The 25,184-nt window shown below is 53.5% G+C and overlaps 3 protein-coding genes across 3 annotated transcripts; 1 reads left to right on the top strand and 2 right to left on the bottom strand.

Annotated features, from left to right (window-relative positions):
• Positions 1–1,460: 1,460 nt before the first annotated feature.
• On the bottom strand, positions 1,461–5,720 carry BESB_051790 (putative hydroxymethylglutaryl-CoA lyase; the record flags this gene model as incomplete). Its single annotated transcript, XM_029363614.1, has 9 exons — positions 1,461–1,594; positions 2,041–2,336; positions 2,795–2,873; positions 3,242–3,351; positions 3,682–3,749; positions 4,023–4,139; positions 4,334–4,470; positions 5,292–5,457; positions 5,568–5,720. 9 exons carry the CDS (start codon positions 5,718–5,720, stop codon positions 1,461–1,463), a joined length of 1,260 nt encoding a protein of 419 aa, XP_029219537.1.
• A 2,211-nt stretch (positions 5,721–7,931) lies between these two features.
• BESB_051780 (uncharacterized protein) lies at positions 7,932–11,643 on the bottom strand (the record flags this gene model as incomplete). Its single annotated transcript, XM_029363613.1, has 7 exons — positions 7,932–8,081; positions 8,390–8,422; positions 8,697–8,780; positions 9,787–9,921; positions 10,029–10,096; positions 10,642–10,972; positions 11,587–11,643. The coding sequence occupies 7 exons, from the start codon at positions 11,641–11,643 to the stop codon at positions 7,932–7,934; spliced, it is 858 nt and encodes a 285-aa protein (XP_029219536.1).
• Positions 11,644–14,831: 3,188 nt separating this feature from the next.
• BESB_051770 (thioredoxin domain-containing protein) lies at positions 14,832–21,064 on the top strand (the record flags this gene model as incomplete). The annotated part of the gene is made up of 12 exons (XM_029363612.1): positions 14,832–15,201; positions 15,807–15,886; positions 16,345–16,431; positions 16,988–17,109; positions 17,592–17,910; positions 18,127–18,251; positions 18,559–18,670; positions 18,838–19,152; positions 19,509–19,592; positions 20,088–20,225; positions 20,656–20,739; positions 20,915–21,064. 12 exons carry the CDS (start codon positions 14,832–14,834, stop codon positions 21,062–21,064), a joined length of 1,986 nt encoding a protein of 661 aa, XP_029219535.1.
• Positions 21,065–25,184: the final 4,120 nt, after the last annotated feature.

Raw genomic sequence — 25,184 nt, 5'->3', positions numbered from 1 at the left:
TATCTCGGGGAAGACAGCGATAGATGCCGCATGCCCCCGCAGAAGCGAGCACACAACCACGCACACATTCCAGAGCGATGCCGAGCTGCTTCTATGCGGCACAACACGTACATGTGAAGCAGCAAGGCGATTTTCCGGTGTATTCTCATGTGTCCACGCCAAAGTGTGTCGTAACGTCCTCATCGTGTTGAAAAAGGTCTCGGAGTTGCGTGCACGGGGCTGTCTGCTTCCCGGTTTGTGGAGAGCGGGCCATCTCTGGATCGCGTGGAGGACCGATGGTCAGATATTCTTTGTTGGTGTCTACAGGCGGTCGTGAGCGAGGCGCTTCGCAAGAGAGCCGGTAGGGCCTGCAGCTCGGGCTTGAGTAGACCGGATGCATTACACTGCTTCTGTGGAAGCCGCCTATCAGCATGACGAAATGTCTTTGTGCGTGACCTTCTTTAATCGAATACATACGCGTGCCGGTCCCGGGGGCATTGGCTGCCGTGGCGCCTCACGGGATTCACTGGGGAAGGCGGCGACAGTAGAGAGCTGCGATCTTTACAGCCACCATAAGGATACATAAGCAAGACGCAGCCGCCTCCAGTTCATTGCTCCAATCCTAGTTGGCAACAGTCTAAAATATTTTGCGCAGGGCCGCTCGCCCTCTCAGCCAGCACAGGGCTGCGTGCACGGAAAGTCTCAACACGGAAGTGAACGCGTTACTAGTTTGTATGCTAAAGTTTCTCCACTTAAAATCCCGTCACGTGCGGTATTGCTTCCTCGGCTCAGGTACTCCGGACCTGGAGTGGGACCGCTCTCTGCGGCTCCCGCGAAAAGCCAGCCCAACGGCTACCCGGCAGATGGTTCGACAGCTATACGGGAAGAAAATTGAGGAGTATCTACTGCAACGCGCATCTATCAAACCGTGATTGTGGTAGTCGCGCTTTATTTAGAATCTCAAAGGCGCGGTCGCACGGCTCTCTTTGGAGGCACCAATCTCCCGTGGCGTCGGCATGTGCATTCTTCAGGGCTTTTTTCCACTAAACGCACCGTTTGTTCGTGGGAAAGTAGAGCCCTCAGCAGTTACAAGCTGACTCAGCTTGCGGCTTTATAAGAGGCACGAAAGGGATTCGCGTTCGTTTGCTTTTCCACTGATCCCCCCAACTCATTTCAGCATCACCGGGAAGGAGACTAACCGTCTCCTTTTCAAAGTTTTCTTTGCCAGCTCAGACACGCGTACAAAGGTTCATTTCGTCTGTCCATAAACGAAGCAGAGGGTGTCACACTCGGATGCTATAGGCACCGACACAATTCGTTTACGCCGTTTCCTGTCGAATCAGCTTCACGTGCGCTAGAAGCAGCGCATCTTTCACTCCATGGCGTCAACGGGCCCACCGGTTCTTCTACGCCGGCCAGGACATTCATAACTGACAGGCAGTGAGTGTTCATCTCTTCGCTCATGCGCCATCCCTAAATCTTCAGCATGGTGGGTTTTGCCGGCTTTGCCGTTCCTGCCGGATGTACAAGGCCGCAGCTGCCTTCGAGTTGCTCCTCCGATGCAAGCGGGTGCATATGAATGCACTCGCATCCATCAGTGCATCTAGCCGTACGCCTGAGGTGAACAGAAACGTATACCGCGCACCTTTCAGTGCCGCGTCGTGGTCGAGACGTTTCATCGGGTAACCATGCGAGTCTACGATATATAGTACATCACAGTTTGCATAGTTGCTAATGCCCAGGATGTGTGACTGCCGCGTGACACGTGACCAAGCCCCCATACACGGCAGTCAAGCTGACAGTAAGTTATCTTATATGTAGCTTAAAGCATGCATCGGTAAGCTGGTGGACAGAGCTGTAGCCTCTTTGATACCTAACTCCACGGACATGTGGACGAAGTACCTCACCATTCAAGAGAGAGTAATCTAGTACTCTGGCCGCCAGCCGGGGCCTTTCATCGACGCAGCAGAAATATTATGGCATCACGGGAGGGTAGGTATGCATTTAGCCTACGATTCGCTGGTTCTACGCATGGTTCAAATGTGGAGACTGACCACTCACCTGTTTTGATTCCAGAGTTTTCCAGCATGTACACAACGTCTTCTGTTGCTACATTTCCCGGAGCAAGTCGCGGATAAATGCAGTGCGATTTGTGATATCCTTGCCCACTGTCTGCACGTGGCGCACCTGTATCAGCGTCAGCCCGAGACGGCACAGGTGTTGTTCTCGATGCGAATGGACAACCTCCCAAGCCGGCTGCCGCAGCGTCAACAACGCGGACGCCTCCATGCACAATAGAGACTAGGAGATTCGTCAGTGCTTGGCCGTAGGTATCGTGCAAGTGCATCGCCAAAGCCCTAAAGGCACGAATCAGATCGTTCGTGTGCTTATCTGGAAGAACTGCACACGTGAGAAGTAGTCAACACCTAGTCCACCGATATCGGCCAGCTTTGTCGAGGGCGTGGCACCGAAGCGATATGGAGCTCATCTTCTCAGGCACCCTTCCTGCGGCCTGAGCTAAATTCGCTGTAGGAGTGCCGCAGTGCGCACAATATATGCCGTACTGTGGAATTCGCAGTGCGCACTGAAGAACCATATCCCCCAGAAAAGCGTTGGCTCCAAACATAAGGGTGTTATATCGAACGATGTGTTGAAGGGTGCTTTTAATTAGAAACAAGCCGCAAACGGAATTGAATTGAGAATATAACTGAATTAGCCATGAGCGTGCACTAAAACAGAAGTCGTTGCCAGATTGTCTGCACACGAAGCTGGCGAATGGTAGTCACCATACGCAGCGCCAGTCTGTCGCGATTACTCCGTGGGAAAATTCGTCCTGTGCAGTTCCTCCATGAGGCTGAGAGTGTCCCCAGCCGTTCCGGACCCGAGCGTGTCTCCTGCGGAATTAGCAAAGCAACGGGACCACCGCGCAATTTAATAGACCCGGTGGAGCCGTTTGCACAAGGCCGACCCCGCAGATACACCTTTCATGCCGTCAACATTGCACCAAAATATAATATCGTGGCCGCTAGAGGCACTTTTATAATTTTTTCAAGTCACTCTCTCCTAGCCGCTTCCCCTGAAAAGCAGTATTCACTGTCGGCGCTGGCGGAAACGAGTAACGCTGGCGGGGACAACAAGCAGAAAAAATGCAGGCGCATACCGCCTGATGCATGCTCTATGCTGCACGAATGGTTCACTTGAGCCTTTACAAATCGGCGCGTGGCAGCACGTCGCCGATCGGACCTGTTAGAAGTTCTCTTACCTAGGCTCACTTCGTAGCAACCCAGATCAAGCATCTGGCGAGCCACTTCGACGACTCGTGTTGGCGCGACTGCACCCTCGTAGGGGCACTCAAAGATACATGAGATATACCTGCATGTAACGCAGACTCTCCTACTGCTTTCTGGGGCGCTTGAATCGGGAACGAGAAGAGCGGAACTTCTGAGGGACAATGCACGTGACATCAACGGTGCCTGATACTGGCAAGTATCGCCGCTACTATGTCTCGACCGCCTTGACGCTTGATAAAAATCAGGCAGCACGCGTACCGGGCATACAGGTCTTAGGACAGCCAATGGAGATGGGAACAGAAACCTCTGGCCAATCGGTAGAAGCACGATCTGAAGCCACTTGCTCGCGATTCATACAGGAAAATGCTACATCTCTGGATGGCTGCATCTCTGTACTTGAATGACATCTTACCCTCTAGTCTTGATACCCCTATCCGCGGCTTCGCGTGCAATGACGCGAAACCTTCTCAAACTTTCGTCCTGGGAAAAGCGAGAAACCCGATATCAGTTGACAAGATAGAAAAGACTGAAGCACACGCTGCCATCCGAAGTGTACAGGCGGATCCCTTCGTTGCTATCATGAAGCTGCATCCAAGTTCGTCTCGGGGACATGCATCGATGCGTTTAACACTTGAATCGAAACAATAACCACATGAGAACAGCCGTGCTAGAAGGCGGTCTCGGAGGTGGTAATGCTGGTAGACAGTCGTGTCCGCTGTATACCAGAAGATGTAGTTGGAGCAATGCGCATACCCGTGTTGTATTAATATTGGCTCTACAAAATCCGTCAGTCGTTGCAGTGAAGAGAGAAATCTCTCTCGCTCCAGCTTCAGCTGCTCCTTGGAAACCTCTCATGTTGGGGACCAGAACCTGAAAAGAGCGAGGTAGAGAGAAAAACACTTGGTTTTTGACGCGGTTGATGGAGAAATATAGTATGCAGGGCCGCTGCCGAGGGTGTTTCTTCTAGCGTCTTGTTTCCCTTTGTGCGTATACGCCACATGAGTCGCAGGCGTGCTGGCCATTGCACACGCCTGCGCCGTGCACACTTAGAGGGACCCCCTAACCTGGAACTTCGGCCGAGCGTTAACGCCGTTTGTTCTTTGCGAGCAGAAGTGCCTCGTGAGAGATGCGGCATCCGCCATTTGCGGAACTTTCGACGGATTGACGAAAGAAGCAATTTCTATAGTAGAGAGGCCTGCAGCTGAAGACATCACAGGAAACACCCTTAGCAGCCATATCTGTACTTAGCAGACCATTCACCGGAAAAGTGTACAAGAAACGTCGAACTCCCAAGCTATTCCAGCAACTAGCCATATACAGACGAACTCCATCTGAATCACGGCTATAACCGGAACGTGTGCCATGGTATACCACAGAAAGGGAAGAACGGCACCAGCAGACTCGCTTTGATAGTATGGCACCCCGAGCATTCGTAAACCCTGAAATAGCGTATGCTATCCGCGCACGCATATGCTATCCGCGCACGCATATGCTATCCGCGCACGCATATGCTATCCGCGCAGCTACGCGCATATGCTATCCGCGCACGCATATGCTATCCGCGCACGCATATGCTATCCGCGCACGCATATGCTATCCGCGCACGCATATGCTATCCGCGCACGCATATGCTATCCGCGCACGCATATGCTATCCGCGCACGCATATGCTATCCGCGCACGCATATGCTATCCGCGCACGCATATGCTATCCGCGCACGCATATGCTATCCGCGCACGCATATGCTATCCGCGCACGCATATGCTATCCGCGCACGCATATGCTATCCGCGCACGCATATGCTATCCGCGCACGCATATGCTATCCGCGCACGCATATGCTATCCGCGCACGCATATGCTATCCGCGCACGCATATGCTATCCGCGCACGCATATGCTATCCGCGCACGCATATGCTATCCGCGCACGCATATGCTATCCGCGCACGCATATGCTATCCGCGCACGCATATGCTATCCGCACACGCATATGCTATCCGCACACGCATATGCTCGTTCGCACCTTCAAGGAGTTTAATAAAATTGATTTTGTCTTCAAGAGAGAGAATTTCCTTCTCATTCTGAAGCCCGTCGCGGGGCGCCACCTCCACTATCCGCACCTCGCGAATGTTCGGTGTCCACGATAGTGCAGTGTCTGCTAACGCCGATGCAGCAACAGCAGAGAGCCTCTGAGGCGACAAATTGCGTGCACAGCCGGAATACATGCCGATCCGCGACCCATGTATCCGGTACGAACCAAGCGTCCTCCTGGTGAGTGCTAAACTCCCCGATCCCCTACCGCCCTCCGCATGAGCAACTGAAGAGGTCGAATGACCAGACGCAAGCTGTAATACGTTCCAGCTGACGGGAGACCGGCTGCGTTCAGTTGGCAAAACCAAAAGCCGCAAATATCCCGGAAGGTGGTCCCGACTCCCACTTGCAAACGGGCCATTTGACTGGAGATATTTAGGCGACACGGAGCCAGAGACGTAAAAATCTTGAGGGTTCCAGAAATAGCGCCTCTTCAAAACGTGAGAGCCAACTTGGCAAGCCGGCATGCGTACCGCGAGATTACGCAACATGGTAAATCCGACCAAACACCACAGTAAACTCTACTCTGGCGAAGGCGGATGTAGGCGAATACGAGGTCCGCTGTGCGCGGTGCTCGTTTAGTCCTTCTATCGTAGAAAAGCGCGGCGATGGCCCGTTTGAACTTCAGCTCAGCAGACAAAACGCGGTCGACACGTGAGCCAATCAGAAATACCGTCTACGGCAACGACGCCAGAGAGCGTAATCTTGTTGCGTCGTGCGGCGGCATCACATGCGAAGGCAAAAAACCGAAGACCTGTCGCGAGCAAGAACCATGAAGAGCGTGCTGCTTCCTAGTAGGATCTGAAATGGGCAGCAAGCCGGTGCGCGACACGATGACGGCCTTGAGTTTGGCGATGACAGTTACTAAGCTGATGCGCCGACTACTATGCTGCAGCGAGACGCCCTGCTACTGTAAATGGACTGAAGAGGATCACTCGTATGGGAATTATGTATGTTAAAGCCTCCGTTTTTTCAGTGGGGCTGCTTCTTAGCCGTGTCGCAGCTTTTGCTCGTTGGCTTCAGCGGCAGCTCTGAGCAGCACGTATCCCTCCACGCTAAGTTTACAAATCTCTGGATTGCGCCTGCCTTGGTTCATCAGCTCGGAGTATCATAATTTTAACAGAAGAAGTCTCTTTTAAGGCAGCGAGTGTTCTTTGGCAGTGTGCGATCGCTGTTGACTACGTGTCGCGCGTTGGGAAGAATCGGTCAGCGAGTTCAACCAGCCCGCCACCCACGGATAAAGAAGTTTCTGCCGAAGGGCGCACGCTTCGTGCATTTGCATGCCTAAAGCATTCCAGTAAGCCGTAGAGCGCATAGAAAAGACCCCATTGTTTACGTCTGTCGTTGGCAAGCGAGCCAGAGGCACTGGGGCAAGCTGTCTGCGCAACCGTACCAGCTTCATGTGTTTGTGCAGCTCGTTCGCTCGATCGGTTGCAGGGCGAACGAACCACGATGTTAGGGGATTCTCACGAATTACACAACACGGAGGACCCCCATACACATGTCTTCTCCGAAGTCTATGTAGATTCTTGGTGCGCGAGGCCGCCATGAGTATAGTTGCCGGAGACTAAGTGTCTGTATTACGCCAGCAGAGCCCGTATCTGCACACGTAACACAGCACGACAATCAAGCTTGCAATCTGGCGCAGAAATATATTGGTATGTGCAGGGGTGTTCTTAACCAGCACGATGAGGCATGCATACCTCGGAGGGTGCGTGTGGCATTGTAGACTGACAGTTTGAGACCAGGACTACGGTGAATAACTGTCCTGGTGTTCTGTCAGTGCCTGCCAGCGTGCCCGTCGGGAACCTGTTTCGGAGACTCGCGTAGCAAGAGCTTTGCTCACCTCTCTCAGGGCAGAACACGCTGAATAATCTACTGTGCGCGCTTGTTTCGGTGACTCCTCGTCCTCCGAAATTGGAGCGTCTTTGATCCATGCAATATGCTGGCGCAGCCCAACGCTCATGTTGAGCGCGGCGAGTGTGTCTTCGTAAGTGTACTTGGGCGGCTGCACATTTAACATAGCAACAAGCGAGGCAAGAATATCCTCACATTGATATAAGGTGGCTTGGGGCGCAGCAGACAGCAGCAGCCTTCCAACATTCGCCACGGGGGCAACTACTTCAGCAGCCTGACAGTTAGGCTTCCCGCGCGCAGACCGAAGGACACATGGCACACATATATGCGGGCCCTAAAGCCGCAGTACAAATGTCTGGCTTCAAGTGATGTGAAGCACTGTAGCTTCTTCCGAGTCGGGAAATCATGGCGTCCACTCCAGCTGCTAGTGAACACCATCCCTTCGCGTGAGTCGGACCATCCTTACTAGTGGCGGAAAGGACCAGTCTCGAATGCCCTTTAGAGTCCTATCCTTTACGAACCTGAATACAGGAGGATGATGGGAGGAAGACGCACTGCTGGTTGTAAGATACGAGTGACAGATTCAGACCGGCAGCGACCCGAATCACAGGGGAAGGTGTGAGTATTGTTCCTCTTCTCGCTTCACTCTGCAAAAATTTCGTGTTGGAGCGATAATAAGTATCTGTGGGCGCGGAAGCTTTCGGATGGCCTGCGCTCACCTATGCCGCAGTCGTATCTCATCAAAGAGACTCCGCTTGTACGCATCCCATTTCACTGCCTGCAGGTACTGATGCAGAAGCTCGCTGTCATCTGGTAGGGGGCCGCTTGCTAAGTCTATAGACCTCTTCATTTCTTCTGTAAGGCTCTACACGTACAGAGGGGCGGGCGAGCCAGCACAGGTGTTAGGGAAGATGGCTGAAATGGTGGGTATCCTGAGTGCCACTAGCCCACGAATTCCTGCTATAACCCACGAAAGGGCGCCAGGCGTTTACCCGTCCCAGGGACGGCGAGCAGGTCAATCGTTCGGCTTTGAGCATGCTCTGACAAGGGGCCTGGCGTCCGCTCAAAAATATGCATATTCTTGACCATATTAGCAATATGCAGCTCGTTGGACCACAGTTGGAGCATCGCTAGCCGCAGGTGTTTACCCTCTTCAACCGACGAGGAGCGTACCTTCAAGAATTGCCTTTTGTCGATGCTGAACACCTGCAGTCAGAAGCACGAAGCAATACAGTGGACCCGGTGTTGCACCGGAACCACGTCATTACAAGGCTATGTGAGTCACACGTATCAAACAGTAAGGGGACCTTACCGTCAAGGAAGGCCATTCTACCGTAGCAGCTGTTCTGCACGCGCAGCGGGCCCCCCCTCCATGATTCTTAGGTATCATCAGGCCGCCAGCAGCCATCACCCGAACGGCAATGGACTCCGAGGCGATGTCTAAACAAGCGTGGACCCGGCCACCAAAATTCCACCGTACCTGCGCAGCAGGGAAGGCAACGAGAGTCACGCCGTAGACATTTCCGCGTTCTGCGACGCAAGCAGTTTTTTCTCCATCAAGTATCTGAATAACCACCGCAAAGGGAGTCCGCCAAACATATGTGGTTCTCCACTTTAATTCCGTGTTTTTACCTCGACTGCGTACAGTCAAATACTCGTCCTTGCAAGTTGAACCGAGGCCCGCGCTTGTCACAGTTCGCTGTCCGTGTGAGTAGAATTCTGAGTACGTCGAGGAATACAATCACTCCTTCCTCTGGGGGCTTATCTTTTCTCGTGCGTCTCTTGACCACGAGTTCGAATCCCGAGCTTCTGAGTTGCTTCAAGGAAGCGACTCCCATCGTACCTCGCGCGCCCCATATATTGATCTCCTGTTCAGACTCGCAACTTGCAGCACCAGATTCTTATTACCAGAGCTCTTTCGAGGTTCCGCTGGTTGGCCATCGTTCCCCGTTCGCCCCCGCCTGGGTACTTCATTTTTCGTCGGGCTCGGATCCACCTGCACCACGCTCGTCTTCAGCGCAACGGATTCCTGTGGGCAGGGGACAACGTACACAAGCGACAAGCAGACTTGCTGGCGGCGCGACACGGGGAGGAAAATGGTACAACGGAAGGAACCTGGAAAGTGTGGGAGGGCAAAGACGAAAGCCGGTTTCCGAACGTTGACGAAGGACAGAACAGCGGAAAGCGCTGTTTATGCCGGCGCAACATCCATACATTGGGGGCAAAAGTGACAAAGGACAAAGAGTTGTGAACGGTAGACATTCAAATCTTTCTTTGCATGACGAATGCTTCCTTGTTCTATCGCGCAAACTTCCGAAGACACACTTAACACCCTCACACACTTTCTAGGCGTGGAACTGCGCTTGCCCTGCCCTACTGCTCAAAAGAGTCAAGGGTGCGGCATAGCATTGCGTCACCTTCTGCGGAGATGGATTTGCGGAAGAATTTGGCGACGAGCGTTCCGGGCTGCCACGACAATCCGAAACTGAAACCATAGGGGAGTCTGCCACTGCTGCTCCTGAATTCCTGTCGCCAAGAGCTGCCTGTCCGGCAGCTGTGGAGATGGAGACTTGCGACGACCTCTTCTCGCGCTTCTTCGTGATGAGATTCTTCTTCGCGTCCACTTTTAGTGACCTCAGCGCCAGAACCGTCCCTGACTCGACGAGGATGACTTGGTTGGCCTCCTCGCCTTGTCGCAAAATGATCTACGTCAGGAAAGGAGTAAGTATCGTGCGTAGCGGCCACGTACAACCGCAAACACAGTCACCTTCTCGCAGACTCATGATTCCCGGTGGGTGCGACTAGTGCTCACCTGTGGACCTGGGTAGTTGTGCTCTTTGAGCTTCTCTGCGAGTGCCTTGACGTCCATGTCGGCACATCCTTTGAGGAAAGGTAAGCTCTGCAGAAAATGGACGCTGCATTCCATGTTTCAGACAGCCGTAGTCCAACCTGTTGTACGGGTGAAAGGCAGGTATGGCTGTGGTAGCATAGATGAATCCGTGGTATTGTGTTTCGTTTCTGTCCGTCGTCGTCTCTCCTCACTGTTTTTCAAACATTTCCTTGTGCTTTCGCATGGCCATCTTTTGATACGCCTCTCTCGTGAGCACTGCGATACCACACGAAGCAACCCTGCACACGCTGTCAGTTCTTCCAGGGAGAGCTTGCCCAGGCATTACATGGGCCGGATGCTTGTGTTCTTTTGGGATGGATACTAGACACCCAATTACGATGTATGTGCTTCGACTGTTGGTGCTTCACCAGAGGAGTCGTTCCGGGCTCCGACGGGTCCTATTAGTCACCCGTCATGCGTACCCAGCATGATCAGATTGCAGCAAAAAGCTTGCAGAGACGACGCGTACCAGGAGTTTAGGCGGCAGTGACTCGTTCAGCGGGCTGAAGTTCAGGGGCGCATGTGGTCCGCTTACCCAGTGTCCCGGTAGCCTCCAGACACACAACAGTCGCAGCACGCGGCTTGTTTTCCATAAGGGCCATTTCGCCGAACCCGCTCCCCGACTCGAGAATAGCCACCTGCTGGAATGTGTCGCTGTTCGGTGTCACGGGCACCTGGACAGAGACTCTGCCTGTAAGAATGAGATAATACTTGTCTCCATAGTCTCGGTAGTGGAAGACTACTTGCTTTGGAGCATATGCTTCGTACGTGAGGCTCCCACACAAGGATTTTTGCGTCGCCTCATCCAGCTTCGAGAAGAGGTTAACGTTCCGAATGATTTGAAACATGTTATTGATATCATCCACCTGTATCGCACCATACGAACACCCGCGGAACCTCCTAACCAACCACGCTGTCCTTCCTTGACTCACATCTTCTCTCTCTGGCCGCGAGCGGAGTACCACAAGCCAGTGATTCAGTAATTTTGTCAGGTTGTGCGTGTCTACCACCGGTTCTTGACAATCGGCGGACTGTGTAGTCAGCGGCCTCCAACCCAGCGCACAAACGAGGCAGGTGACTGAACCTGGTGGCCTGTCGAAAGCTCAAATGGTGCCAGCGCAGTCCACGAATTTTTTCTGGTGTCATTTCGAATGCGTACGGAAACGCCAGATAAGCTATTGGAGGGCAGCTCAACATAACGGCTCACCGTCCTCTCTTTTGGATCCTGCACGCACAAATCCCGACCAGATGAAACGGCGATCGTAGGCGAGAGCGCCTAACATGCCATCCGCATGTCACATGCATCATCTGTTGCGCATGAATAAACGTTGATGCAGGTGTTTATTTTTCAGAGTCAAGAGGGGCTAAGGGGGCGATGAAGCATCTTTTCTTGGTGTCGTTGAGATGCATGACCGATTCGCACGTCATTGAACTTCCATGAATACACGTGTTGGTAAGCATGCATTCTAATATCCCGTACTTTGGAAGCCGCCTCACGCAGCGCTTCAAGCTGAAGGAATGTCAAGCATGTCCTCATAGTGAAACGCCGTGGAAGCAGCGTTGTGGCTGATAATCACTTGATATTCGGGCGCAGCTTCTGCTGCCGTCCAAACGTTGCTGCCAAAACGATGAGAGCTGCCGCTGTGATGAAGAAGTTGCTGTTGCGCTGCCCGACACCAGAAATTAGTTGGTGGTGACAGAACACAGCCTGCGGAAGATAACGAAAAATTCCAGGAAATCTCTAGCAAAAAGGCCCGCCTCAACGATCGACCAACCGATAAAGGAAGTCCCTTGCAGGGACGGGCTTCGATTGGGGCCCTTGTTTCCTCAGTAGTCTGATAAAGTGGATCACAACTGGCCACCAATTAGGGCTCCGGCGATTGCTACGGGTTGTGAGCACCTGCGAAATATGGTGTCAGTAACATGCGACGGTGCACAACGACGAGGGCGTTCAGTCCAGTTCAAGCGAATATGGGCGTGGCATGTGGCCTACAAACGTTGGCTGGGCTTGCCGCTAGGTTGAATTATACAAAAAGGCAGAGATAAAACATCCTCCCCACCCCACAGTACTGACTACTTGATACAACGCGATTCATTCTACCTGTTTGTTGGATAAGCCGGTAAACCGGCGCGAGTACCTCACGAACAAACGATTTTTCAGTTGGCGGCACCTAGTGCGCGTGGGGCCAGAGGAATTGTTGGTTTGTGGTGGTCGCTAACAGCACAACACTTCCATGTCAAACACAAAAAAGTACGGGCTTAACCCGGAGACGTGTCGGTCCTGACACCGCTTTCCCGCCGTAGAACCGTGATTTTCTTAACCGCTCAGGCATGAGTTAGGCTATAATCGGTGCCGAACTGTTCCTCCAACAGTTTCTGTTCTTTCCGTTTGACCATAGTGCTCCTGCCTTACACTGAAAATGGAAACAGCACGCACTCCTGTCTTAGACGCGCCAGACATCGGTCGGGGACTATTCTATCATATATTTGACGCTTCCCAAGCTCCACGTTGCTAGATAAAATACCGCTGTCATCATCCCTGTGGGCTGTAGCCACAATTCAACGCTCCTGTATACATGTGAGTATCCAAACATGCCGCGACCACTAAACACAACCTTCGGTGTAGGACTTTTTTTTCGCCACATGATATTGAAAGGATGACTCTCGGAGGTGTGCCTTCGCCTCCTACCGCCACTACGTAGGGAAATGAGCACACCGTGAGCACTTTCTCTCTTAGGCCCACGAACAAAATACTCGAGTTTCTGCTCAGGCGTCTGGTTTCTTGTCTGTACAGTGATCATGCAGCACTTCAGGCTAACATGCAGAAATAGAAACAGCAGCCACACGCCTGACGCGAAGAGCTTCCTCCTTCAGACTATAGGCTCGTTTCGGCGAGAACATGTTGGTTTGATGGCCTGCCGAGGCCAACCACTCTTTGAACGATTGTCCAGTTTGTCGTAATGTGAAGCAAAGCGGAATTGTTCGCTCACTCACTGACGTACGCCAGTTCAAACATGCTCAAACTCAACAGAACAGCCTAGGACGTGCTGCCCTGACAGCACACCCAATTCTGCCTCCGCCGGACGGAAGATTTGCACCTTCGTATGTGGCGTCCCACGAAAAATACTCTTCAGCTGCACAGTGCCTAGGGCACATCCCATCTTATGCTAAGTGGTAACTTGTGACAACCCGAAAACTTTGTGAACAGTGCGACGTGAACAGCTAGTGGGGCTACCTACAGCGAAGGACAATCCTCTTCGCGTGACTAAACGCTCCAGAAGACACAGCTGCCTACGGTATTTTGAGCAAGAAGGAATATGGCGTGAGCACTCGTATTTCAGTGCCTCCAGAGACGCGCGAATCGAATCTAATATGTATTGGCTCGGCATAGGGCGACGGTCGTTATGCAGAAGCAATAACCACTCCGCCCGCAGGCCTGACACTTCCTGAGTCCATCGACTACCCCGGGGCAAGCCTGCTGGAGTTACGTGGCGCCCCCTAGTCTACCCCGGCGTACCAGACGGATATAATGCGTCTCCTACAGCTAAAAATCAAACTTCTGCATCCTTTTCTGCTTCATTTATTATATCTGGGCAGGAAGACAGTCCCTCCTGCTCACCTACGATTCCGCGTCCATCATCATCGTATTTTATAGCGCCCGACTAACAGGCACCCGAAGGTTGAAGAAACACGTTCGTAAGTTATGTATCACGCGTACACAAGATGTGTCTTGTATCATCCGTTGGGTTCCACAGAAAAAAAACACACGTGGTCTATTTGAGAAAGCTGGGAGGCGCCAACCGATGAACTTCGCGTCTAGAATGCATAGATGCTCCTGGTGACCTTCTCTGCATCTGGACAGCGGCGGTTTCGCGATGACATAAAATAGAGTGACAGCTTGCCTTTGCGCATATTGCCAGTTTCCTTCCACTGTTTTTCCCTTGGGTTAGCTCGCATCTTTAGCTTGTGTGTTTTTGGTTTGGCGCTCGCCTCCCGCGTCTCTTCTGTTAAAGCGCGGTAGCACATGCGAGGCGGCTGGCGCGAAGAAGGCGCGTTCTTCGCAGGCGTACTCCCCGTGCTTGTTCTTTTACGATCGCCAACAATATCAATACGAACACCTGCAAACAGCAGTTGCAAACAGCAGTTGCTGTCTCCAGTCCTACGCCTGTCGGCCTTCAACCGAATACTTTCTGTCTGCAAAGAACGTGTTTTTGTTCGAGGCCGGCCTCGCAGGAGCGCCGGAACGCTTGCCTGCCAGCTTCTCACTGGAGGCCCGTGTCCGGGGATGGTCTCGACCGGACGAAATCTACATTCAGCGTTTCTTCAAAACCATCTCTCGTCTCTCAGAAAACCCTGAAACCTAGTCCAAGGGAATCCTCCTGTGTACAGGTCTTATTGCTCCGTCTGTGCTGACCTCGTTTCCCTGTTGCCAGTGTCTGCAAGAAGCGAAAGCCGCGGAGATCCTTTCCCTACCGCACGCTCGGTCCTGCGGGCAGGCACGTATCCGGGGCTTCCCAAACATTCCTTACCTTTTCTTTTGAGCCGCTCTCCCGGCAGCGGACCGGATTGCGCCTTTGCATGCGTGTGTGTACGTCCGCTTTTCCAATCGCAACCTGGCACCTAGACAGCCCAGCGTGTCTGGCGAGGAGCTCTCGGGGAAACAGTCTGTTTCCGCGTCTGTCCCCCAGTTTCCTCCGAACTCATCTTGTTTCTTTCCTCAAAATCATGACTTTTCACGGTTTCGCTCGGTCCACAGACGGCCCAGCCGGAGGTGGCGTCTGCCGCCAGGCTGTAGACCTAGCAGCTACTTCCCGCTGGCCTCTCTCGGGCACCCGCTGTGCCTCTTTTTCCAGGGGATCTCACTTCGGTCCTTCACCGAAAAATGCTTCGGTAACTCTTCCCTCGCTTCTGCTTTCGTCTGCCAACGCCTTCAGCCGCTCGCTTATTCGCATGGGCGCCCTTCTTGTCACGCTCGCAGTCCTCGCCAGTGGCGGAGGCTCTCTCGTCCACACTTCGCGAGACGCCCCAGAGCGACACCCCTCTTCTATTTCTTCGTTTTTCTCCTCGTTTCCTTCTGTCCTCTCCGCTGAAGCACGTAAGGCGTGTCAGAATGAAGGCCGTCATTGAAAGGCTGACGGATTCCTGCTGTATCAACACTTGGGCAAGGGTCTCGCCAGGTTCGCCGGAAAGACGGATCTAGAAGGGACTGACGCGTCTGCCTCCAATGAAATGGGCCGGCACTTTTGCTTTCTCATGTATAGAAGGCCATTCCGGGGGAACCATGATTTTTTGTTTCCAATATTTCCTAGATGGCCGACCTGGCTTGCTGCATCGAGACCGCGACCAGTCATAGACAGGGGATTGTTGCGGCTCTCCAAAGAAAGACGGTGGATACGTACCCCTGATTAGAACGGCCGGGGCGCTAGATATGCTTTTGCATGTGTGACTAGGTACTCGATGTCAAGCTTCTTTCGGGATAACATGAAGAAGCGAGGGGGCTTATTCGACAGAATCGGTCCCGGCTTGAGCACATTACCGTGCACACTCGCTGGCAAGTCTTCTCGCTTCGGGGTGCTTGTTGTGTATGGAGAGACACGCTGCTTTCTATGTTTTCAACGGAACACTTCTAAATTAAGTGGAGTTCGTGAAGCCGGACGTTGCTGAAACCACGTGCCTGTCACTTTCTGCGTGGCTGATCAGGAGCTTCTCCGGGGAAATCTCGGGACTTTTATCGGATTCTCGGAGTAAAGAGGAACGCCACCACGAGAGAAATTGACAAGGTACGTCTTGAGAGCTATCCACGTTACGAGGGTGCTTAAAAAAATGCCCGGGTAGCGTCCTTGGACACATTGCGATGCTCGGCACGGACCTTCCTGTGCCCGCATGCGCTCAATCCGTACTCTTTACCAAGCGAAGGGGTTAGATAGAAGCTTATCCCTCACTTTCCCGAGTAGCTGAGGGGAGGTGGAACAGAGAGTCTGTGTTGCATCCTTTGTTTTAAAGCGCGCTGTTTTAAGCCGTGCGTCCGCAGACTTGGCGGCGGACGCTCTTCGTTATATCGGTGACTGATGCATTCCGGGACCTGCTTTCTAGCGGAGATATCGTCGGCTTTTACAACCTTTAAACATCTCATAGCCCCGGCGATTCAATCTCAGCTGACAGCCTTTTGCGTGCGATGAGAGGCGGCTTCCATCGATCTCCACCTTTCTGCGCGGCGTGGTGTCTGCGGTCCCTGCAGGCGTATCGCAAGCTTGCAAAACAATACCATCCGGATGTCAATGCAGGAAATGAAGAAAGATTCCTCGACATCGCGAGGGCACACGAGGTGAGAGACGCCGCCCTCCCCCCTTCCCCCCCCCCCCCCCCCCCCCCCCCTCTCCGGACACGGGGCTGAGACCTGTTTGCGGATGGCAGAAAGGGCACGAGATGTTGAGAGACACACGTGAATATATATGCCAGGCGATGAAGATTGCATACTGCGCTTTCCGACGCTTTTTTCACCGGCGCCTGTGTTTTGTTTCGGTTGGTTTTGTGTTTTCCGGCGCGTGAAGGTGCTGAACGGGATGCGCCGTTGTGTTTTTCGTCTCGATCGTTGCGAAGGCGGAGCGTCTCTCACAACTAAAAAGTGTGTGTAATATATATATATATATGCTTGCATTCACCATTTGTACGCTACCATTTGGCTGTCGTTGCTTCGGTTTCCGCTTTCGCTGTGCAGTTTTTCGCTGTGTGCGTTCCCTGGACCTCTTGGCCGCTCTCTGTAGTCCCGCTGTACGTACACGGCCATAGACGTGCCGGCTTGTATCTAGTGTTGTCGCGTGCGCCCTCTGGGGCTCCGATATGATATCGCTTCCAGGTCGTTTCCATTCTTCTGTTTTCAGGTGCTTAGCAACGAAGAGGAGAGGAAGAAATACGACATGTTTGGCGAGGCAGGCCTCGGAGAGGGTGGCGGCGCTCCCCAGGGTGGCCAAGGCATGCCGTTCGACTTCGCAGATATGTTCGGGTGAGGACTGCAGTAATTTTCGAAACCCCAGACGCGATGCCGCCGACTGCTTTCGACCGACACACGTACGCGTTCCAGTCGCTTTTTGCCAAAATGAGGCTGCGTCGCGCCCAGTCGTCAAGCAATCGATGACAGGCGTTCTTGGACTCTCCAGATGTGGAGTGGAGGCGGCGCCAGAGTCGGCAAGGACCGACATTTCCAAGGACTGTACCGCGCATGCAGTCGATGATTTGCTGGCGTTCAACATCTCCCTTGAGAGGTAGCAGCAGGATGAGCATCCGCATGTGCAGATTTGCTCTGCATCTGGCTGGGATTCGCGTCATGGGAGACAAACACGAATCGAAACGAGGTCTTGCGGGTTGCGCGTGGGTGCTCGAGGATCTTCTCTGCGCGCTCGTGAGCGCAAGCTTCGTTGCGTGCGGAGCGGCAGAGTCTGCTTGCGGGTCTGTGGACGACGCTTGGCTGCGCTGTCCTGTTCGCAGAGGGATGTTTGGTGGCGGCAGCGGCGGCCCGAACATCAAGTTCACTTTTGGCGGCGGGGACGGAGGCTTTGGCAACGTCTTCCCTGGAGGAGGAGGTCAGGGCGGTGCTCGATTCCAGGAGAGCCCGCAGGACAACGCGAGTCTGTACGAAGCCGAGGACGACGAAGTCGCCGAGCTGGGTCCGCAGGCTGTCCAGCGCGCCGTCGAGGGCCGCGATTTTGTTTACTTCCTCGCGCTGTACAACCCCCGCTGCCGCCCCTGCAGGCAGCTGAAGGACGAGTTCGTCAAGGCGGCCAAGCGGATGAAGGACATTGTTCCGGTGAGAACCCTCGGCGTCGGGTCACTTTTCTAGACTGTCAGCTACTCGGGCTCCTACTCCACGCGCATGCCTTTATACTTTTTATGGTATGTGGTCGTGAGTCTGGGAACATGCGTGGCATACCTACAGACACATGTCTCTGTCTTTATCTCTATTTGTGTATATATTTCTGTTTCGATGCATGTGCGTATGTGGGCGCGTCGTTTTCTGTCGCAGTTCGGTGCGGTGAACTGCAGCCGCTTCAGCAATCTCTCTTACTGCCGCGACGCGGATCACTACCCGACTCTGTTGTTCTTCTTGCCCGACAAGAGCTCGCGCCCGATTGACTACCGCGGAGAGAGGTGAGACAGGCGAAGCGACGCGCACGCAGCACAGCAGACGCAGCAGAAGCAGCCGGGAATGAGAGCGACGCGCGGCACACCGGCAGGCCGATTCAAATGCGGAGCGGGGGGGAGGAGGGGGGAGAAGGTGGGGGGTTCAAGGGACCGGGCTCGTGATGCGCGGGCCGGTCGAAGGAGGCGCTGCGGCAGGCGCGCGGCATCTGGCGCGGCGAGATTCCTGGTAGACCTTGTGTCAACAACCACGCTGAGAGCTCTTTCTTGGGCGTGTTTTTTTGTGTTCGCTGGCGCGTTTGTCTCTTTGGTGCAGAACCTCGGCGGCAATGGTGCGGTTCCTCTCAGAGAATCTCCCCTCGACCGTCGTGGTGCTGACCGACGGGTCCCTCGAGAGCTGGCTCACGAAAGACCCTCAAATGCCTAAAGTATGTCTGCGCCAGAGAGCGAAAGAAAGCGATGGGGCGCAAGTTCCAGTCCCAGAGGGGCGGCTCCGCGCCTGAGGCGGTGTCCCGCTTGGCTTGGCGGCCTCTGAAGGGGAGGCGCGCGTGTGAGTGTGCCTTCCCCCTGCGTTTGTGCGTTTTTTTGTCTCCAGATTGTTCTGTTCACCGACAAGAAAGGCATTCCTCCGCTCTTCAAGTTCCTCTCGTACCAGATGCGCAGCCAAGTCGCCCTGGGCGTCCTCTTCAAGAACCAGACGAACTTGCTTGCGGCCTTCCGCGCCGGCTTGACCTACCAGAAGACGCACCGATCCCCCGCGGCTGGCGGCAAACCGCTGCCGAATGAAATCGTTTTTCCCTCGCTTCTCGCGATCGACGACGTAGACCGACTCACCGGAGAGTGGATCGACGTGAAACACCACGTGAATCAGGAACTCCTCGTGCTCACGCTCTCCAGAGTTGCAGCCAAAGTGAGCAAAGGCGTGCTCTGTCCTGCGAGTCGGGGCACTCGCGAAATGCCTTCAAATCGTACCTCTTCTTCGCTTCCTTTTCTTCGAGGCCACACGTGCCTCCGCGACCACGCGATGCACAAAACGGGGTCTCTGTGAGGTCGCGTGTTTGTGCTCGGGTTCCTACACCGTGGTGCATGTCTCCTCTGTCTCCTGTCCTGAGTTCTCTTCCCGCCGCAGGACCGCTTTTCTGGCTGTGGTTCGTGGCTTTTCGTTCTCTGATGGCTTGTTGCATGCTGGGCTCTCCACGCATGGGGTCTTTCCTGCGCATTGTATAGCAATACTTACCTCCGTTTCTTTTGTGCTTGTTTTTTTAGGCTCGCACGGCCTCGGGCGTTGCGTTCCGCGAGTTGACGGCGCGGCGTATGGCCTCTGGCGAGTGCGGGAAGGATGATTCGCAGGTATGGTTTGAAGGAATGAACTTGGCATCCGCGTAAGATCGTGCCTGCTTGTTCACTTCACCCCAGTTATGTATTATTATTTATCCTTCTATCAAAAGTGTTAAAGAATGATCAATTTCCGTGGCGTGACGGGCGGTGTGTAAAAGGCTCGACGACCACAGTGACTTGCCTCGTACTGGCATACATTCTACTGAATATAAGTCGCGTATGACTACCTGTGTATGCCCGTCGGTAGCTGCTCGCGGCAAAGGTTCAAGGACATCTGGGGGGAAGGTTTTGGGGCGGTTTTTTTGGTGCTGACTCGGTGTGAACGTTGATTTCCATCCCGACCGTGCGTCTCGTGGGCTCGTGGTTGGTGGCCTGCTCCTTATGGTCGGCAAGCGCTTCCATTGGTGTTTCATCTTGCTCGATGGAAGTGGCTGAGTGAATTGCTTTTGTTGTTTCCTTCGGCCACCTACATCCTGCGGCACGGGTGCCTGCTCCTGCTCTCTGCAGTTTTGTTTCATCCTCCTCGTGTCTGACCGCCTCGCGTCGGAAGAGGCGCCAAAGGATCTTTTCGCGAACCTCTCAGAACTCTCTGAAAAATTCAGACGCGACCCCCTTAAGATTTCGTGGGTCAACAAAGACCGACAGGTGAGCGCCGCCTCCAACTGTTCGGTTGGAAACTGTGCGGATCTGCAGCGCCCACGCCGCGAACTCTCTGACTTGAAAACTACGAGGCATCGTGCTCTGGCGAGGACGGATATCTGTCCTGAGGTCTACCGCAATCTCCATCTGTCTGTCGATTTATGCGCCTTAGCACCTAGTCCTTACACATGCATTCGCATGCTTTTACATTCATACATGTTTGTGGCGCTCGTTTTTTGCCAGGCATCCGGAGAGTCTCTGGATGAGCATCCCGGTCGTCTTGGCATTTCGCAGGCTTGAATGCTGATCAACGTGCGGAGGAGGAGAGGAATTAAGCGCTGTATTCATGTATATATGTATATATGCGTATGGCAATCATGGGCTGCTAGAGGGTCTACTTATATGGAGCTTGCGGTGTGTGTGCCTTGTTTTGCAGGTTCAGTTTGCGAGTGCCTTCGACTTGCCTGCGGGACAAGAGGTTGTGTTTCTTGCCTACCGCCCCAAGAGGAAGAAATATGAAGTAAGTTTTTTTCGTGCGTTTTCTTTGCGCTGCGAGGGCACGGTGTGTCAGTGTTCCCCACGTGAGACGGATTTCTGCTGACGCGATCAGGGAGGCGCAGAGGGCGGCACCAACTTGTTGAAGGCGTCGGCGTGTCACATTTGAGTGTTGTGCGTGCATCGTGTTTGCCTCGCAGGTCCTGGCCGGCGTGCCGCAGGCCTCCACGGTGGAGTCCTTCGTCAGCGACGTCGTGTCGGGCGGAAAGCAGCTCTCTCGCAAGCTGTCAAAGATTCCGCAGCTGGTCAAGCGGCAGACGCCTCGGGCGACTGGCCACGACGAACTCTAACGCTTGCCTAGCATGCACTCGAAACCCGCGGAGAGACCCCCTGGAGGGCGATGTCTCGCCTACAGCGGGACGTGACGGGGAAGCAAAGCGGTGTGCTTCGGTTCGCCGGCATAAAATCGTTCGTGGGCGAGCGCGCGGCTTTACAGGGGCACTGCAGTCGTCTGATGCGTCAGTGGCGCTCTAATGGGTTGCCGGCCGAGCCGGGGGGTCAGGGGGGGACGGGGTCGGCGGAAGGCGGGGGGATGGGGGGGGAATCGCGTTTTCGATTTATGCATTTTTCTTTTGCCTGCGTGACGAGGAAAAGGTGTGAGAGTGTGGAAGAGGGAATCAAGGCGCTGGTGCGTCCTCGTCGGTTTGTTGCGCACTCACTGACCGGGGCGCGGACTGAGGCACGCCAGGCACGAGCGGAAACTGGGAATCGACGAATTGCGAATGGAGCGTGGGCATGTCTGTATTCGGAGAGCGCGCTGCTGCGCAGACCGCGTACCCTGGCCACCGACTGCTGAGGAGGATGCATTCTCTGCGGAACGGTAATCCGGTGTAAGCCGCCGGAGGGCGCCGGGCTCGCGCGTCTCCCGCGTCGGCTTTGCGCGGCTGAGATTGTGTCTAGAAGGGAGGGGCTGGCAGAGAGGTGAACGCCGAGGATCGGAAGAGCGGAGCGTGAAAAACGCCGAATAGGGGATGGAGCGTCAGTGACGATTGCGAAATGTGCGCGTGCTGGTACACCCTCGTAACTCACATGCTCTTGCCAAAAGAATCCAAGCACGGAACACGTTGTCATTTTTTCACTCCAGTATGTAGCGCTCTCTCTATATATAAATGCAGAGAGAGATAGATGCATAATTCGGCCCTCGATGTTGTTGCAGTCTCGTTCCCGAGTATATATATATATATATATATATATATATATATGTACATTCATGGATGGATTTTGAGGGCCATGTAACTTCCGTTTCGACGCCATCTACTCGCGTTCTACACGCGTAAGTCTACACGTGGCTGAAGGGGGTCTACTCTCGTTATGGCAGCGCCTACACACAATGTATGTGTATTTACATGTATGTGTATTTACATGTATGTATATTTACGTGGTGCTGAATTGCCGGCCCCGCTTCTGGACGCCACGCATTGGGGGAACCAATGGCTTTTCGAACGCCTAGCGCACGAATGAAGAAACGTGCAGTGTCATGTCAGTTGTCGGAGCTTTTTCGTCTGTAAGGCCGAACGGGGCGCCTCTCGCACGCTCCCAGGATGCAGGTGTTGCGTCCTTTAGCATCGAAGCTAGGACAGGACGAAAATTCGGTAAAGGACAAAACGGGACCATTCTGGCGAGGCCGAAAGCCAAGCGGCACACCTTGTCTTTCGATCCTGTGAACATGTGTCGAACTACGCGGAGTCAAGGATTCTCCCTCTTGGCGTGAATACTACTTCCGTGCCCGGCTGAGTGACCTAAATATAATGCGTAGCCTCAACGGCTCCCTCCCATGACAGTCACATATCCCCACATCTTCATCGCCTGTTCCTTTAGATTCGCCTGCGCATTGGTCAGTGCTCTATCATGTTCCCCCCTCATGAGGCAAAGAAAGTTCCGCTTCTGTTTTTTTCCTCACTCTCGCCTTGCTCTCTGTATTTCGGTTTTGTCCTAACTAGGTCTGTGTACTTTGTGGCCGCTGTTTCCAGTTTCCGCTGCCTCGCCATTCTGCAAGCTCGACAGTTTTTCATTGTTTTGAATCGACGTCGTGAAGTGCGATGCGGGCTGCAGGCCTGCTCCCTCTCACGGTGCGTGCACCTGTCTTGTAAGAAGAGGGTCAAGCACGCATATATATATATATATATATATAGGATTTCAGGTATATATTTAATCTCCGATAAAGGTATGGGCGGAACGGCTTTTTTAGACGGGGTCTTCCTGTGTTCTGCCACCTTGTAGCACACGAGTAAATATACGTCACACAGTCTGCATTCTTCGTCAGCCTTTGCAGATGTTTTCGGGACTGAACGAGAGATATGCATAATCACTGACCTATAGTTCAGGAAACGCCAACCGTATCTACACATACCGGATCAGAGATATATACGAGAGCTGCATGGTCATCTTTATGTACCTTTGTGGCTGGGCTCATCAGGATCCAGCGGAGAAATGTATCCCTGCAGCGCCCAGACTTTTGCACTTCTGTGTAGAAGCAGGTAGGGGAAAGCGAGTGCGGCCACAGAAGGGTCCGCATTCACTGAACGTCTCATGTATAAACGAAACATCACTCACGCCGCCGCAAAAGCACTGCTTTCTATACCTAAGACAGTCATTAGTTGTACTGCGCAATGCAGATATAGCGGGTACTGCTGCCGGCTTGGAACCTGGTGTTCCAGCAACAAGACACGCCCTTCCAAAATTGAACGATGGCGCTTACTGGGCAAGAAGGGGCCTGACTCTAAAAGAGGTGAAGACGAGCCAATGCGTGACGTACAAAGACTTGCTTATTATCTGCAAATTTGTTCGCCATCGCTTCGGTGAGACTTGAACGCGAAGGGTATGGACACCGAGAGTGTCTCGCACAGCCCATACCCATTCCACGCCCGCCGTGTCGCGCAGAGCCAGAGCACCCCCGATTTTGGCACCGCCGCTTCGCAAGCTTGACGCAAAATTGAATGCCAAGGACGGCAACAAAAAGACCGTTTGCAAGAGGAAATGGACATGAGAAAGCACTTTTGTCAACTGGGACCGTCTAGGAAGCGCAGCCGGCGCATGCACTCTGGGAAAAAGTGACTTTGGCCAGGCGACGGCCTGGCCAAAGTCACTTTTTCCCAAGCCCTACATCTGTTTAAATTTCTTGAGATCACAGTCTGTTCGAGTGTATTCCCATCTCGTATTGTCGAGATTTGTGTGTGTAAGGCGTAGAGGCCTGGTGGCCGTGTGCTTGCTCTCTCGTGCATCTGTTTCCTTCAACCTTCGACCACTCGCCCTACTCAAGCCTGCCGGTGTAGCTTTTGAGTCTGCTTTGCCCTTCGCTCCGACAACGTGCTTCAGTCAAGAGCAATCTCACGGGACCCACATGAGTTTTCGAGCGGGAATTTCAATGCATCCGCAAGGTCCATAGCGGTGCACACGTCGCAGAAAGGTTGAGGATCCTGCGTTGGCATCTTTGCGAACACGTGAAAATTACAGAAGTTGTGTGACAGTCATGATCGAATTCGAGCGCAGCCGTCGAGTAGAGTCGTCTGCGGATGGTAAGAGCAGAAATTGAGATGCAGAACTCTTCAGTGTCAATGCGACGTGTGCTGCAAAGAGTCGTCACCTGCAGGTGTCGGGGTGTTAGCCGGTTCCTGGAAGGGAAGTGGCCCTCGCGACACAGAGCAAATAGCGGTCGTACTGGCTTCTGTAACGACTGGCCTAGATGCACTTGTACGTGTGCTGTCTTCTCTTGCATCATATATATATATATATATATATATATATGTTGGTGTAGGCTGGAGCTGGAGTGTGGCATAGCTACCTAACATTTTACGGACAGATGTGCAGAGCAGAAGCTCTCGTACACCAGTAAGGCAGAAGCGCCACACATGTTCGGAGAAAGGCAGGCGCATTCGCACGATCTCCGTATCCAAATCTCTCTACACTTGGTCATCGACAAGGAAGGAGGATGTGCCCTTCGCTCATCATCCGTAGTGACTTACGCTGAGTGGGGCTAGAGACTATGCAGCACATTAGAAAGCCCCAACTGCGTGCCGTCTGCCTCTTTGAAGCCTTTTTCTTTGTTTCATGTCTGGTACGCCCTGTGCCTCTCGACTCTTCGTGTCAAACGGGCTGCTTGCCAGGCTTTGCTGTGTCGTCACGTGTGCCGCACTGCCCTCCTCGAGATGTGATTACGCATGCACCTACGCGAGTTCACGGATTTCCTTTTGCTTCCATTGTCTCTTGAACTTGTATCAGATGCATTTTCCTTCGATGCAGTGCATATTTTTTCGTCCGTTTCCCAACCTCTCGGCGCCTCGATGGCGGGCGACGCCAGACGCCCACCGGCGTCGCCAGAATGCTGCGTTGTACGTGTTGTATACCTGCGATATTTCTTCTTCTTACCCTTGCCATCACGGATATATCGACGTCGATCTTTTCTCTTTCTTG

Source organism: Besnoitia besnoiti, chromosome IV (assembly GCF_002563875.1).
Source record: "Besnoitia besnoiti strain Bb-Ger1 chromosome IV, whole genome shotgun sequence".
Classification (NCBI taxonomy): domain Eukaryota; phylum Apicomplexa; class Conoidasida; order Eucoccidiorida; family Sarcocystidae; genus Besnoitia; species Besnoitia besnoiti.
Note: the sequence above shows the minus strand (reverse complement) of the source record. Positions and strands in the feature narration are given on the sequence as shown.